General features: G+C 45.1%; 1 protein-coding gene and 1 long non-coding RNA gene across 5 annotated transcripts in view; one reads left to right on the forward strand and one right to left on the reverse strand.

Annotated features, from left to right (window-relative positions):
- Nucleotides 1–6,908, reverse strand: part of LOC116850568 (sterol regulatory element-binding protein cleavage-activating protein) — a 12,804-nt gene extending 5,896 nt beyond the window's left edge. Inside the window, exons 1-6 of one of the 4 annotated variants that reach the window (XM_032829004.1) lie at nucleotides 6,669–6,908; nucleotides 2,256–2,431; nucleotides 1,937–2,170; nucleotides 1,633–1,813; nucleotides 1,284–1,429; nucleotides 94–1,198 (exon numbers count right to left, since the gene is read on the reverse strand). In XM_032829004.1, the coding sequence (XP_032684895.1) occupies nucleotides 94–1,198; nucleotides 1,284–1,429; nucleotides 1,633–1,813; nucleotides 1,937–2,170; nucleotides 2,256–2,371 (1,782 nt within the window). In that variant the 5' untranslated portion in view covers nucleotides 2,372–2,431; nucleotides 6,669–6,908. Of the gene's footprint in view, nucleotides 1–93; nucleotides 1,199–1,283; nucleotides 1,430–1,632; nucleotides 1,814–1,936; nucleotides 2,171–2,255; nucleotides 2,432–2,579; nucleotides 3,037–3,065; nucleotides 3,996–6,668 lie in introns of those variants that run through there. The other 3 variants (XM_032829000.1, XM_032829003.1, XM_032829001.1) reach the window with 3 other exon arrangements.
- LOC116850580 overlaps nucleotides 1–16,007 on the forward strand; it is a 298,594-nt gene that overhangs the window by 100,188 nt on the left and 182,399 nt on the right. The window lies entirely within an intron of this gene.

Raw genomic sequence — 16,007 nt, forward strand, 5'->3', positions numbered from 1 at the left:
TTTTTTTTTTTCTTAAAAAAAAAAAAAAAAAAAAAAAAAAAAACGTAGGCGATCAAAGAGACAACGGTGTCCGCAAAAATGTGAAAGATTTACCTGCTCGTTTAAACTTTCGGGGCTGATTGTCGCGGACGACACAGAGATAGGCGTGATAGTACTTAATTCGACATAATTGCTCAAAGATTGAGGCCTGTCTATCGTATATCCGTCGATGTCAGTTTCTGGTTTCAACGTTTCGCTCAAATGTATAAAGTGCTCGACGATGCCGGAGTCATAAATGATCCTGCTGATCCATACGACCATCCATATCATGAACGTATTTGAAAAGAAACGTGTGCGCGCCCAGAAATTCACCAATCTCAGGCGCTTTGGCATCTTGTTTCCGCTCGTTGTATGAGTATTTTGTGCATTCGGGGCGATAACGTTCGTCGGACCAGCGTATAAACCGTTCAACTTAGGGTGAGACTTGGAGCGAAATATATGAGGCTTCCTGTTGGTGATGGTAGTGGTGAATTGCTGTTTGCGCGATGTTGGAATGTGCGATAAGTGAAACTTGGCCGAGTTCTCGTTAGACAGCACCGTTCGTCGAATGTCAATCGCTAAGACCGTCGAGTAAAATGCCATTTGCAAGAAGAAGTCACTCACTAATCCGACTATGGCGGATATGCAATATTTTTGAATAACGGGCACGAAGGTGAACAATCCGATGGTCAGGATCGTCACTTCTGTTAGTAGAGTCTTCGTGATGGACCATCCCTCCATTGATAGCCCCTGCGCGAAACGTATCTTCACGTCTAAGTGCGCGGGCATGCTGATGACACTCTGGGTCAACACCAGAACGTTTTCGAGACTAAAGATCATCAGGAACGGAAACACTTCTTTGTAGCTCATACTGAGAGTCAAACCAAAGAAGAAGCACACACCCAATGTCATACACAAGGAGCCCATCACCGTTATGCTAGCACTGAACGCGATACCAAGTTTCGATTTCACCAGTTCCATCTTCCGCACTGAGTAATATAAGTAACCAAATATCACGAGTATTCCCATCATCAACGGGAAGAACTCGCTATAGTCGAATTTCCCGGGATAGAAGATATTCAACATTTCGTCCTGCGCGTCCACAACGGTGACATTGTCAACATTATTCTGATGAAGTTTATAATAGCTCCTCAGTCGATGTTGCAGCCCCTTTATGAATCTAGAAATAAACGATATAAATTAATTATACGAGACATTAATATTTATGTCTCAATATGACCAATTTGTGGGTTATAAATACTTACTCGTGATCATACTCTTTTAAATATATGGTCACAGCGTATTGGAGAATCCTCTGACGAATCCGAATAGGATACCTCTTGATGCCCGTTTCCTTTAGGTTCATTCCAAACATCACCTCCGCGAGACTTATCTTACCCTTCTGAAAATTCTACAACAATATAAATGTAAAAGATACAGTAACTCTCACATTTTGAAATATGACACAAACACATTAAGAGCTGATTTTTTCAATAGCAAACTTATAAACTTAAATCTATAAGTTTAAACTGCTATTAAAAAGTTGACCCTAAAATAATAATGATTATAAATTATCATTAACAAAATATATTCATACAAAACGACGACACTTACCTGATAAGAAAATATTGTATTAATAAGATTTGTATCTTGGGAGAACAACTCTATACTTTGCTGCCACAGATTTGCAGGTGACAGCACAAGGCAGTTGTATTCTGGTAGAACTTCTGGTTTTTTCCCATTTCTCTTCTTAACTGCTTCAATGTGTAGGCACACTTGGCCCAGTGTTTTCAATCTAGAAATCAGAAATATCTCATCTCTCTTACATCCTCTGTGTTTCACTTCAATGTGTGTCAGCGCACTACTGTACTACGCAGACAGGTTAGTCCAGATGAGCCACAATAGTGGCTCTACTCACGTTTCTGGGTGTTGATAATTCTGTATAATCTCCAAGAGGTTGAACACCTCGTAAAGAGGCCCTCTGAAGGCGTCCATCAGGGTCAGGTCTTCTGCCCATGGTATCACTCCGACCCTGAGCACTACTTGCTGAACGTACAATACTGAAGTTTCTGTGCCATTGACTGGTATAGCAGTGTGGTTTATCACGATCTTCGGAGCATTGCCTGGCATGGGTAAATTGACGAGGGGATAACTGCAAAACAGTGTTACTTTCAATCATGTTTCAAACTTACAGAGAGAAATTGTGTACAACGTCGAGTAGACGAAGCGTAACTGACCAGCACAACAGAAGAACTGATATCGCGATTGAGATCGCGGCGATAGGATGAGACGAGAGGAACAGGCCATGGGTATAGTAGGCCCCCGCCACTCGATCTGGCAAACTGCGAGCCATTTCATCTATGTCTGTCTGAGTAACATCCCTCGATCAGTAGCGACTGCACTGGTGACTGACCTACGACGGTAACATTGGATCTGTTCATTTTTCGAAGAATTTCCGAGCCAATGCGCACCGATACAATAAGCCTGAGCGAAAGAAAATATATTTATTTCGCTCTAACTTAGTGCACACTAGTTCGGAAATTCTTCGAAAACGAACAGACCTAAGGTTAGTGCTCGCCGTGTATGCGGCAAACGTAACACGGCTGCGTCAGATAGGTTATAGAAAACAGAGCAAAAAGACGCACGTATTTTTTGTCGATTATCGCTGTTATTACGCAATTGACATATCGGACGGATTAAATATTCAGGCCGAAATATTAGCCTCTACATGAAAACACTCGACAGCCACTTGCGATTTCACGTTTTATGCAACAGATACACGCTCACTTGTCCTGATAGGTTAGAAGTTAACTGATAGCACAACTCTTATAGTGTACGTATTAAAAAGCGCAATAAGAGGCGTGCAGAATTACGGATTTTTGTTTTAAACATTTAGATTCTCAATGCTCGATTCGTCGTTGTGCGTGCAAAGAAGACTGCTGCGATAATCACAGGGAAACCGGGCAAAAAGAGGGGCAGAAAGAGAGAGAAAGAGAGAAAGAACGAATATTCGCGTCGTTCTCCGCAGCATTACGGGTCTCACTTACAGCATGTCCTAGACGTCGTGCTTCATCGTCGACATTTCTCTCACGATGTCCAGAGAGTCGATGACAAGTTAGTTGGATCGCGCGAATATTCGCGCGACCACGACCTGTCCGGGAGTTCTCTCTCGAGGAGACGTCGTCGCGAATGGACGTTTCCTGGTCGACGGCGCGCACCTCGTTCACTCTTTCGACCGTGACGCAAAATGTCGAGGAATATGCGCGCACAAACGCCACTAATTCGCCTAAATGCGGCACGATGCAGACAAAGACGAAGATGATACGACTAAATGATGCGTACGAGATACGCGCGCAAAATCGAGAGGCCCGTTAGAGGTTATGTTCGGTCGTTTTTGCGCGAGCATTAACGCGTAGTAGATAGAGGTTATTCGCAAGGACCATCGGGGAAGGGGTTCCGATTGCGCGACGCACTAGCACGCACTTACTGACGACGTGAATCGCCACGCTCGCACGTGTTTACCGCGCGTCATCGCACACGTAATTCGACTCGAGCGAATTGCGCGTCGACGGCGGCGAGGAACGAGCGGCGCGAGTGCGTAATCGTGCACGCCGTCGACGATCCGACCCGGCGCGAGTATGCACTGCTTTACTGCAATCGCACACGCGACGACTTGGTTCAGTGCGGCTTTTAACTCTTAATGAAGTGCACTGGCTGGTTCGATCGGAGTAGAGTCGCGACCGACGTGCCGGCGGGCTTTAATTTATTTTTAAATTAGCCCGAACGAGCCTTCGTCGAACCCCCGTCCGTCGACTAATCACAGGTGAGAACGTGCGGCGCGCGCGGCACAACGGTCACCGCCACGTTGTCGCTGAATGCACGTGGCGGAAGAAAAGGGAAGTAAAAAGGGAATGGCGCGGCGCGCGGTGCAGCGCGATGCAACACGGAAAGAGCATCTGACCGGGAACGGTTACGACGCGTAACTAACGTGCCCGGCGAGACGTGCGCGCGCGGCTGATCCGCGCGCGCGACCGCATGCATAATCGAACACTCGTGGTTTTGACGGGGAAAAAAACGGAAAAAGGAAAAACGATTTACTCTTTTCCCTACGCGATACGGAGCGCGCAGATAACACGGTATGTACCATGAATATTCTATGTAGTGTCCGATGCGCGCGATAGAATTTCTCGCGACGATATTTTTGCGCCTTTTATCTTCTCGACGGCTATTCGCGACACGCACAGCATTGGCGAAATGAGTGGATCGGACGTTTTCGCTGAACGGAGCACAACGTGCTCTGCTTTACATTGACTTTGGAGCGAGCACGTGGGTGGCACATGTCAGTTAGCTCTCCTTATTGTGACTCTTCGGCCCGCGAAGACGATGATACACGCAGTTTTATTGATTTTTTGCGATGAAATAGCAATGTGATTGTCATTCTCGATGAATAATGTAAAATAGATGCAACGAATAATGCGAGGATAGAGGGCGAAATTTAAAAGCGTCTCACATAGGCGTCGCTTCGACGATGGACATGCGACGGCGTACGTAGTGCGCCAACGCGACCGTTCGTCTCATTTCTCAAATTAATTGGGATGTTGTAGGTATAAAAGCGAAACTGAGCAAAATACCGTCGTGAAGTTCAAAGATGCCAGCCTTTTGATAGCATGCGTCCGCGACACGCGATGTTTATATACAGGAGACAGATATATGACTCTCGATTTCCTTTTTCCGCTCGGGCGCACATGCATAAGCGTCGCGCGTTGTGGGCACATGCTACCAAAAACCTCCGACCTAGCATCTCTGATGAAATCTCGTTATGATGTCATGAATATGGATTTACGGAGAAACATCGATTAAGTAACAAAGAAATGGAAAAGGAAATTTAAATGTTCAATGAACGAATGCATTACGACAGAAAGACGTCACGTGTGTTGGCAATTATTACAATATTACACGCCACAGGTGGTTGTCCTACAAATTTCTCGTTAATATTGTTCAACTCTTTTATCTGTTGCTGTTTGTTTATTATTCGATCGTATGCATAATCGATGGGAGACCTGAATAACGCAACTAGAGTTTAGTCTTACGGGTAGTATACAAAGGAAAAAAAAACCGTTTGGAAAAATTTGAGAGATATTTCGCAGTCCATATCTTGTAAAATTATAGATTTCCACATTCCGTGAGAGTCAAAAATTGCGAATTTATAATCAAAGATTCGCGAGTTAGAAAATTCTTGGAAAATCAAATTCCCAACCACTTGTTCCATGATAAAAAATATTTTGAACGTTACGTTCATCCGTCATATTGTTTATGACATTCAGCAGACATTTCATAAACTCATTCTTAAAATTGTCGAATTTCTCTCTACCTCCCTCAGGGAGGTACCTACTCTACTCTCTTCTTCTGCTACTGTTTATATTTAGTTCTCACGCGAACGACACTTGGAAATTATTTAGAAATACGACTCTCCTTAATGAAAATTCCTTCGCGCGCGTGTCTTTCAGTCTCGACCCTTCCTTCTCAATATTCATGAGAAAATCCGCATGTACATGACGTCTGTGTGAGGAAGAAACGCGCGGTTACGTTGATACATAGTTATTGGGCCGACTTGTCGTTGATAACGCACAGTCCGTCCCGCGCGTGCAAATTTCTCGCTGCTCGATTCTTCGCGAGCATAACTTCATATCGTCGAAGTGGACATCTCGCGCGGCCTATTATCCCGCGATTGACGCATCTAATTGCATCAATTGCATAATAAATGGAAATTAAGCTGTTGCAAATGGTCAATATCACTGGCAGGGGTCAATCGTCTGCCGACATGCATGCGACTTCAAAGTTCACGTTGTCGCGTGCGCATTTTGAAAAGAAAAATCACCTAGCGTTAGTATATTGTCAGATTGAAATGTCGAGCGTCTAAATGATTATCATAATAGTGATCATCGATACGAAAGCAAAGTTCTGCTCGAAAATGCTACTGCAAACATAATTAAGGTATTTTCTCTTCAAATAACTTTATCGTTCAGAATATTTGGACGGAAAATTATTGAATAACTTTTCTTAACATCTATTTTTACACTAAGAGGAAAAATATTTGAAAAATGTTTATTCGAATACTAATAACATATCTGCTTAACATCTTTTTCCTATTTACTAAAAAATCTAAATTCTTTTATTTAAAAAAAATAAATTGCTCTTGTAAGCTAAGGTTTTCTTCATGTTTTATGAAAATGTATATTTTCTTATTTGAAGGATATTTTATATCAGTATAAGAGTAAATATATTATTAGTGCCGATCAAATAAATATATTTTATTTCTTAGATATTTTTTCTCTCAGTCGATCATCCATTTGATATTTAGCACTTCATTATTCTATATTTTGATTTAAATTCACGTATATTTGATTGGATCTGTAAAATCATCCAACACGATCAACTATTCAGTCGGCGTGATTTCTTAATTTGAGCGATGTATGTGTGTGTACATACAAGCACCGTTTTTTATTAGACTTTTGTTGTTCAACGTTATCGCGAAAGATTTCGCATCAGTTTCATCTTTCCGCCGACGGAGCCCGTAGAGGACAATTTCCGCGAGATTTGCTCGGGACAAAAACCCGACTGGGACAGGCAGATGTATAAAGTACGCTTACCTATTTATATACGGGCAAGTTGTGCGCGAAACCGCTCTCCGTTCGGACACTTCCCCCGGGGAAAAATCGTTGGCGAATCTGTCGGAGAATCTATTCACCTGTTAGCGGGACGTCGACATAAATGTCGCGGAAATGACGTAAGGCGGTGTCCCACGTCCGTACTCGATTCCGTGCGAGATAAATCTGTCTGGCGTTTAACGTTACGAGCGTACGAAATTCTTCGTGGCGTATGCGGCGCGTAGCGCGTGTGCGTCGTTCGCGACCGTAACCGCACGATTTACATAGAATTTCTTGCCGAGCTACGTGACGCAGTAGAGGCGGCGAAGCGCCGACGCGAATATTGGAGACGATATTAGCGGCACCGTCGCGTTTGCATATCCGTTAACGTGGCGTGTATTATCGAGAAGAGTACCGACTAGCGCGAGTCCTGTCTTCCACATGACGTACGACTTTGACCGTTGCATCCTCATTCCGAGACTCGTGGGCGAGCGGAGGAAGAGAAGAATTGGCGAAAACACCGTATATCCGCGTCTCATCCCGTCAATTATCGATATACGCGATAGTTCTTCTCTTCATGATCGCCGAATTAAATAAAGACGACTTTATTCCAATAGAAACACGAATGGCGCATCGTATTTTTTCGTGTTAAACGACAAATGACAAGAGCGAATCGCATCTAGCGCATTGAGAAAAGCGGCAAAGAGAACGGAGGCTTCTCATCATTTCCTCTCGAAACGTCAATGTTATAAAATGCAGATAGGGTAAAGCATACAATCCCCCTCAGCATCCCCCTAGTCATTGACATTCTGAAAAAAACCTGGTTTTTCGTGCGATCACCGTTGCAGTTAAGCTTCTTGCCTGCACTCTGTGATTCCAAAGCTGAGATCTTCACGGCTGAAACTGTGAACAAATGTCGTTATGATGAAAGTCGTCGAGACAAATTTCTGCTTGCTCTCTAGATTTCGTGCAATGAAATTTCACTCGAAAAGCAGAGTGATCACTTAATCACTCGAATTTAAGTCTCTTCACTCTTCATTCATATAAAGTTGATTCTTCATTCTGAGTCGACGAGTGAGTTTTTCCACTCGAAATTGAAGAGTGAATCTGATGTACTTCAGCGTTACACATTCACCCGAGTCAAAATTTTGATCCTATTTTCAACCTCAATATTCTACTCTTAATGCCTACTTTGATATTCTGAAGCTTATACAACCTCTTTAAATCTGTTTAACCTATTAGCTTTGCAGCTAGATTTACCCCTTGTCTACAACTTCGCTTTAATTCTTAAGCCGTAATAAATTGACCAACCACAGTTGATTATTTTAAAAATAATCAACTGTGGTTGGTTAATTTATTACGGTTTAAGGATTAAAGCAAGGTTGTGGGCAAGGGGTTAAAATGTACAAGTGACATTTTGCGTGTTTTTTAGCAATTAGAGACGCTAAATAGGATTTCTATGCGCGTAACATATACCTACACTGATCTTTGAGAATATACAGATGTTAGAAAATTCAGGTCCAAAGTAGGACTAAAATTTCGACACGGGCGTCTTGTTGACTAATATCCGTTTCTACCAACATCGATTTAGTCTTAACTTGAGCTTGAACTTTACTCAAACAAAGCCTTAAACCCAGGTTAAGGTTTACTCGACATTGGTAGAAAAGTGCATGAAGAGGATGCCAATAATTGTGTGGTTTCCTATATGAAAATTTCTTTTCTTGTATTTTCTTCTCACCAAAGAATAAGATCCATCTCCCAAGTGGCCTCGGTTCCATTTACGCCGGAGATACACATTATATCTTATAATTACGCTGAAACTCTGAGGTAATCAATTACACGCGTACATCAAGACCGCATTGTAGATTATGCTAAGCGATCATTACACGAAGTCGTAACGCCGTACGGCGTTACATTATCACTAAAGTCCTCGAGGGATCTCGTCGACGGCTTTCATTATAACGGTAAACCAGTAAAATTTTATGCCGTTTTCCTCGGCGGAGCCCTCGCCCCTCCGGAATAACGGGACCGATATCCGCGGCTCGGGGTACGAGGCCGCTTATAGGCGATAGGCAAATGGAGCCTATAATAAAATCGCTCCGATAAATATTAATGATCGCGCTAGCGTCGCGCCGGGTGCTGTTAGTTAGTTAGGGCTCGATGGCTCTCATCCGCCCCCATCGATGAAATCGATACCGAAGTCCTGTTAGCCCGAAACTCGGATTTAATCCTCGACAAAGTCTCCCGGGTCGAATATATTCCGCGCGCGTTTCCAACGAAAAAGACATCAAAGAGATATCTGTTCATCTTTCGTTCCCTCCGCGCACCCTCACCCCCGCCGTGTCTACACGGTGTTTCAGAGTTCCAGACCTTCGCTGTGACGAAAGGGATATTGATTGATTTAATATCGAGTGGATGGCAATTTTCGAGGGCCGTAATGAACGAGAGGAAGCCGTTATTCGTACGACGAAACTCTCTCGTGCGCTTCAGTGAAGAGTCAGCTTTACTTTCTGTTTGTCCTCTGAATTTTTTCGAGTCAAGTGTCACTCAAAAGAAGTAGAGCGACTCGAATTCGAGCGATTTTTCGCTCATTCAAGCGAATTCTTCACTCTGAATGGACGAGTAAGTATTTTCACTCGAAATTGAAGAGAGAATTTGGTGTACTTCAACGTTTCACATATTTTCGCTTTAGTCAACTGAAAGATTCGCTCGTATAAAGTCAGGATCCGATCAAACTTGAGCGAAACATTCACTCTTGCGATCTCGAACGGCAGTATTTTCACTATTTCTTCGAGTGCGAATACTATTTGATTAATGTTGTTCGTATCGATAAGTATGAAACTATCATTTTACACCCATCCTGGATGAGATTTCGCTTCGACATATTTAGAGAGAGTATAAGTTTACTTTCTTTTTGTAAATTTATTCTACTGCAACAACACGCGCGCCGTTTGATTCATGTTATAAATATTGACTATAATATATAATAAAATTAATAATAAATAATAGCATTGAGATCTTTTCCCAAGAAACAATCTAAAATGTGTCAGACTCTACTTTAGGCTACTATTAGACGTAATTGTGAGAAAAATCTGACAAATGCAGAAAACGACCTTAAAACATTCTGAATATTAATAATATTGGTACACATTTACTATTTAAGAGTTTAATATTAAAATAAGCTTCTTTTCTCTCTCTCTCTCTCTCTCTCTCTCTCTCTCCTGCAATCTTATCTTCTACGGTGACGTGGACACATCCGTCTTCCTCGTGATTTTCTCCGACGACTTTCGTCCGAAACCTTTCCTCCGCTTGTGTACATTCGGCTCGCGTTCCTCGCTCGCACGTCTTCTTAATCGAAATTGATGCAATGGCGTCTCCGAGGGATGATGGATGGCTTCCCAGCGAGCGGCCGCGATTTCAGGAGGGCTGGACGTGTTTGCAAATTATTTTTCTTGCTGGGGGCAGCGCGTGGTCGATGGAAAGGCTCTCTCTGGTTTTTAATCTTCTAGATACTTTCCGAATTTACGCGATCGAGAAACGAGAGAGTGCGCAAGCTCGCAGTGTAACCCCGCAAATAATCAACAACGTTTACTTGTACCATCTCGCGAGGGAGAAGCGAACGACCGCCGTCGAATCCGCGAACTTGAACATAGTTAATATCCGCGGTAAGCCTCTCTTCGGCCCTCGAATACTTCGTCGATAAATACCGCGCGCGTGGATATTTTTTTCTCCTTTTACCGTTGTCTGAAAAGTATCTCGCAGCGAACTTAATTTCCGGAGGATCGTCTCGCTGAAGATCGATGTGGCCTCTCTTTCTCTATCTCTCTCTCTCTCTCTCTCTTTTTTTCTTGCTATGCGTCGAGAGGCGTGGGCGGGCGTCGATATTACGAAACCGTCTTCAGAAGTTTGATAAGCTCCGGCTCGACGCTTGATGGAGTGGACTTATACGTCTTCGGCGTTTTGCGCGGGGAAACGATCCGCCAACGAAACAGCGCGTATGTCTCTATTCACTCTCCTTTGAAAGCGGGGCGCGGGAGGAGGGGCAGGGAGTGAGAGAAAACGGGACGGGGATAAGCGCGCGAGTGTGAGGGTGGTTCGTTTATCGTGTGGCCAGAACGGCAATTTATCTTACCGGCAAGGCGGACCGTAGGTACGAGTCCCTTGGATATAAATGACGCTTCGCTCCTCGGCGAAGATCTTCTTCGGGATACCAACGGCGACGGAGGGAAATCTACCGTTTCCATGTAAACGACGTCGGGCCGCGCGGAGTACATTTTCAATTTCTCGTATATTAAGGGCCCCGCGAACGCTCCCACCCTCCCTCCTGCCCGCGGCTTATGGCGTCTAAGGGTGAAGTACATCCTCAATTTCTTGTGTCTTAAGTGCCCGCATCTCCTCCCGGATGTTTGTGAAACGCCGGCAACGCGGGGAAATTGCGCGCCAGGATTCCTGGCGCTCGCGCGACTACCCCACATCGGGCGAGTTCCTCTTTCTCTCTTTTCTTATATTTTCCCTGCTCGCGATATCACCGCAGGGAAAATTAAATCGCCGAGATGATCCGCCGCGCGATTAACTTTCTTCGAGCGCAGACCCTTACGATTTAATCGCGAGGAAAATCAAGCCGGGACATCCGTGTATCGCGAAATTAATTTCTGGGGCCGGAGGGATGAGAGTTCAGGTCGTCCATCTTTTTAAGGGATGACGACGTAGTAACAAGAGCGGCGTCGCGCGATAAAATTTTCACATCCGCTTGCAAATTAATTACCGCGGTCGCGCAGCAAGAGCGATGACGATCAGAGGCGCGACGAATGAACGGAGCCGGTGAGAACAATGCGAAATGGGGAACACGTCGTCGTTGACGGAGAGAAAAGTAGACCCGGCGCCGCGACACGACGCGAAGGAAATCACGGTCTCTCCGTGTGCTCTGCCCCTTCGAGCTCCGGGCACGATTCAAGAACGGCCCGTTCGTATCCTACTTCATCCACCCACCCCGTCCGCGATCATCCCCGGGCAATATGTCTTGTATACGAATGCCGCTGGAACTTCGCGTTTCGGAGTTTCTATCCAGTCCGCGAGAAAAGGCGCTTCGTCTTCCTTTGCGTCGGCTTGAACTTTATTATTGGTAAACAAGCTCGCTTCTCTCTACCCCTTCCCCTTTCTCTCGCTCTTTCTTTCTCTTTCTCTTTCTCTCTCTCTCTCTCTCTCTCTCTCTCTCTTTCTCTCTCTCTCTCTACACCCCTACCGTGGGGCTCCTCTTGTCCTACAACGACGCCTCATCGACCAAACTGGCTCTCCTGTAGCGTTTTTCTCCACCCGCTGCCCCGTTCCTCGGATATCTGCGCCCGCGAACTTCGGGATTAAACTTCAAGTACGCGGAACGCGCGACTCACGCGATCGATCGGACGATATTACGCGGAATTTCTGCACGTCGCCAGGCCGTCCACGAGCGCGGGCGCGCTATTAAACGTGCCGCATAGTTTATCTCCACCCGTGTGGAGACGACTTAATTAATTATTAATTAATTTCAAAATATATACATATATATGTGTGTGCACGCGGGCGAATCCGCGATCGGTCGGACCGCGAGATTAATGTAAATTGCAAGTATAATCTCGACGATTAAGCGTGCGCGCACGTGCGCCGATTTAATTGGAATTAAATTTCAAACCGAATCGCGGCCACTCTTCGGGTGTATCGCACACGTAAAACGCAAGAGACGAGGGGAAAATGTGGGAGGAGAGGGATTTTGCGCGTTGTGCGTTCGTATTAGCGCGAAATCGACCGTTCGATGTCTTCGATTCCACCTTGTCATCGATGCTGCTTTTAGGCGCGGAATAATCCTCGGCCCGCTCGGCGGGATACTTGAACTGATGCCAAGGATGAACTTTTTCAATATAACTTTCTCACTCGTGCTCAGGAAGACCTGGTCGCCGCGTAGTTAGCGAAGCGGTGAAGTCATCGTTTTAAGTTTGTTTCAAGTTTGCGCCTGTATCGAAAGCGAAAGGCGTCCCGCCGCGTTGTTCGCCGTATCAGTTATACTCGAGAGAGCATCGGGCAGAAGGAACAAAAATCGAGTCCTGTACAGACATGCACACATACACACACATACACGCGTGTATCCCCGAGTAACGCTAGCCCCACTTTCTCGACCTAAACTTTCTAACATCTGTATATTCTGAGGGATCAGTGTGTGTTTAATACACACGGAAACTGACGTGCTACTGTAATGCTAAAATGCCACTTGTAGGTTCTAAAGGGAAGACCTCTCAGCAAAGCTGGTAGGTAAAATAGAATCAAAAGAGGTTGATGCAGGGCTTCAGAGTATCAAAGTAGGCGTTAAGTGGAATACTGAGGTCGAGATTTCAGCTCGTCTCCCCGGCTTTCCTCTGTTTTGCTAAATTCGCGGTTTCGCAACAGGGTATCTTTCGCGAGCGAATTTTCTTCTCGCCGTGGCCGCTCAATAGCGCTCTACGTCCGCGCGCCGCGTCTCTTCGCCGTTCGCGTAATTGACGAAAGTCAAGTCGAGTCGTCGTCCTGCCGCTGAAGTAGAGACGAATTTTCATCCGGTCCCGCGCGAGCCGGGGAAAGAAAAGCGATATCTCTCTGTCGGCAGCGAACGCGGGACGTTGGGGGGCGCCCCAACGAGAAAAGTTTCTCTCGAGAGACGCGCGTTTATTAAAACCACCCCCCGCCGCGCGGTACATATACACATGTATACGGTGGCCAGACGGTCGTTACTAATATTTACTTGACATTGAGCGAAGATTCACTCGCGCGCGCGCACAGGACGCGATAATTAACTGCCGCGTGTTAATTTCGCACGGACGCGCTCTTTGGAAAGGGCGTCGCGTCTTTCGCTATGTCAAATGTCTCCAGACGAGACTTTGAAGAAACAGCAGGCACACAAGAGTCGGTGAAAAGTTCAAGAGGAGAGCTCCTCCACCGACCGATGTTTCATTTGGAGATGTCGCGTCTGTGAGTTTTATCATTCTTTGGGGAAATTATTAAGGCAGATCTCGAGTCGAAATTTCAGTTCTACTTTCGACCTGAACTTCTTAACGTCTGTATATTCTGAAGGATCAACGGATGTTTAACACACACACACTACCAACACTGGAAACTAAAGTCCTACTTAGCGCCTCTGAACGGTAGAAAACGCGCAAAATGCCACTTGTAAGTTCTAAAGAGGTTCTCTTGACAGAGTTAGCGGATTAAAACAAGTTGGGATCAAAACAGGTTGAGATTCAGAGCAGACGTCAAGTGGAATATTGAGATCGAATGAACGTTTCGACTAGAGATACTCTCGACTTGGGCTTTCTCTCAGTGATTCCTCGCGAAAACATCAACCTAAACTGTGTAGTGGAATTTTTTTTGTTGGAGTCTCGTGTTTTCGAGTGGATCGGCTGTGAAGATTAATATGCTTGCGCGAAGTTTTACATGATTTCCAACGTGCATTTTTGGCTTCCTATGGAGCAGCCTGATTCTTTTTCATATTCCTGACACGCCGGCTGCGCGAAACAACGTTCGTGGATCGCTTAAATGGCCCGTAACACCGTCAATTATTAATGATATTACAACGAAGGCGGCGCCAACGAGTAATCTAAGCTCTCCGTTGTCTCGTAGTCATCTTCGCCGCCGCCGCCGCCGTTGACGACGACGACGACGACGGTCGGAATAATTTGCTCGAAGACGTCCGTGCGGTAAGAAGCAGCCGCAGCTTATAATCCAAGGGACTGCTTATATTTCCATATAAATTAACGGAACGCCGTGGACGACTAACGAAATCCCAGGGCGTCCTTCACGACGGCGAACGGGCTTGCAAGCACCTTCCGCGTGGTGCTTTTAACGCCGCTGTGATACACCATCGCCGTGACGCGACGGGCAGGGGTTGCCCCGTCCTTGCTCTTCTTACCTATCTGTCCCCCTGCCGACGTTTATGGATACCGTGAAAGCACCGCTTCTCCGCGGTTCTCCTAACGAGATTCTCGATTATCTCCCGCTCGATTGTCCTCGCGCGCTAATTACGTTACTGGTGCTGAGGCGGCGACGTGTAAGAAGAGGCGACGACAGTCACGAGTGCTGTATGCTCTTGTATTCCTGGAGCGTAACAACGTCGCCTTTCTCTCTCTTTTCCCTCTCTCTCTCTCTCTCTCTCTCTCTCTCTCTCTCTTTCTCTCTCCCTTTCTCTCGCTTTCGCCGACTTCATCCGCGGATTCTTCTTCCCTGGCGATCCGCGAGTTAATTTCGCGCCGACGAAAACACCCCCAGGCGCCGTTTGTTCACGAGTTATAAACGATCGAGAACGCACGATTGTCTTTTTTTCCACTTGCCACTGAACTTTGATCTTTGCTTCAGACGAGTGTAGCGAAAGTCCTTGTTTCTTACTTCGTGCCGATTGGATTTCGTATTGATACAGTTTTAATTTCAAGACTGCCCTCACGAAGTGCGCGATATTACGGGAATTCAGAGATTATAAAAGAGCGTTGCGCGTTATTAAATTTAATATGTTTGGTAAATGATTAAATAATGTAATTAGTAGAGGGAGTCATGGAATCTCTCTGGAGAGATATAGATTATATATTAATGATATTGTACAATACTAATGATAGAGCTTGTTATTCGATAACGATCAGCCGAGAAGGGATTATAGTTATGTTGTGATTATTAATGCGAGGGGCAAATCGACGTTTTGCGTTTCATTGCAAAAGCGAACCTGTGAAAAGAGAATCGCGCGATCAAATCGCTAAATTTACACACACACACACACACACATATATATATATATATATATATATATATATATATATATATATATATATATAAAGTATAGGACACATAAAGTATAGGAAGGAAAGGAGAGGGAGTTAAGATTTATAAATATTCATAACTGTCGGCTAAGCGGCATTCGTCGAGCTTTTCTTACTGCAGTCAATCCTGTAAAGGCAAATCGGCGGTGGTTTCTTCTGAATATCTTTGAAGAAATTCCGCGATCCCTCCCAATTTTTCCCTTTTTCTTTCCTTTCACCCTTTTTTTCTTTTTTGGCCGCCGCGTATTCGCCTGACGGTACGATAGCCGGCTACATCTCGCCGTGCGCGTATAATTTCGCAGCAGGGAAATGCAAATTATTCGTTAGTTCTCGGAAAGTCGAGGATATTATCGCGAGTGTTGAACATTTTGTTTCAGGAAAAAGTCTTTAACGCTCTCCTTATCTCGTGATAAAACGTTCTTCCGGCGACGTTACAGCGCGTCTTGTCTACGCACGTGTGAAATCCTGTACAGAGAAAAGGAGAGAGAGAAAGCGAGAGAGAGAGAGAGAGAGAGAGAGAGAGAGAGAGAGAGAG

The sequence above is a fragment of the Odontomachus brunneus genome, unplaced genomic scaffold (assembly GCF_010583005.1).
Source record: "Odontomachus brunneus isolate Ranch 3 - 2012 unplaced genomic scaffold, Obru_v1 Obru_scaffold_149, whole genome shotgun sequence".
NCBI lineage: Eukaryota > Metazoa > Arthropoda > Insecta > Hymenoptera > Formicidae > Odontomachus > Odontomachus brunneus.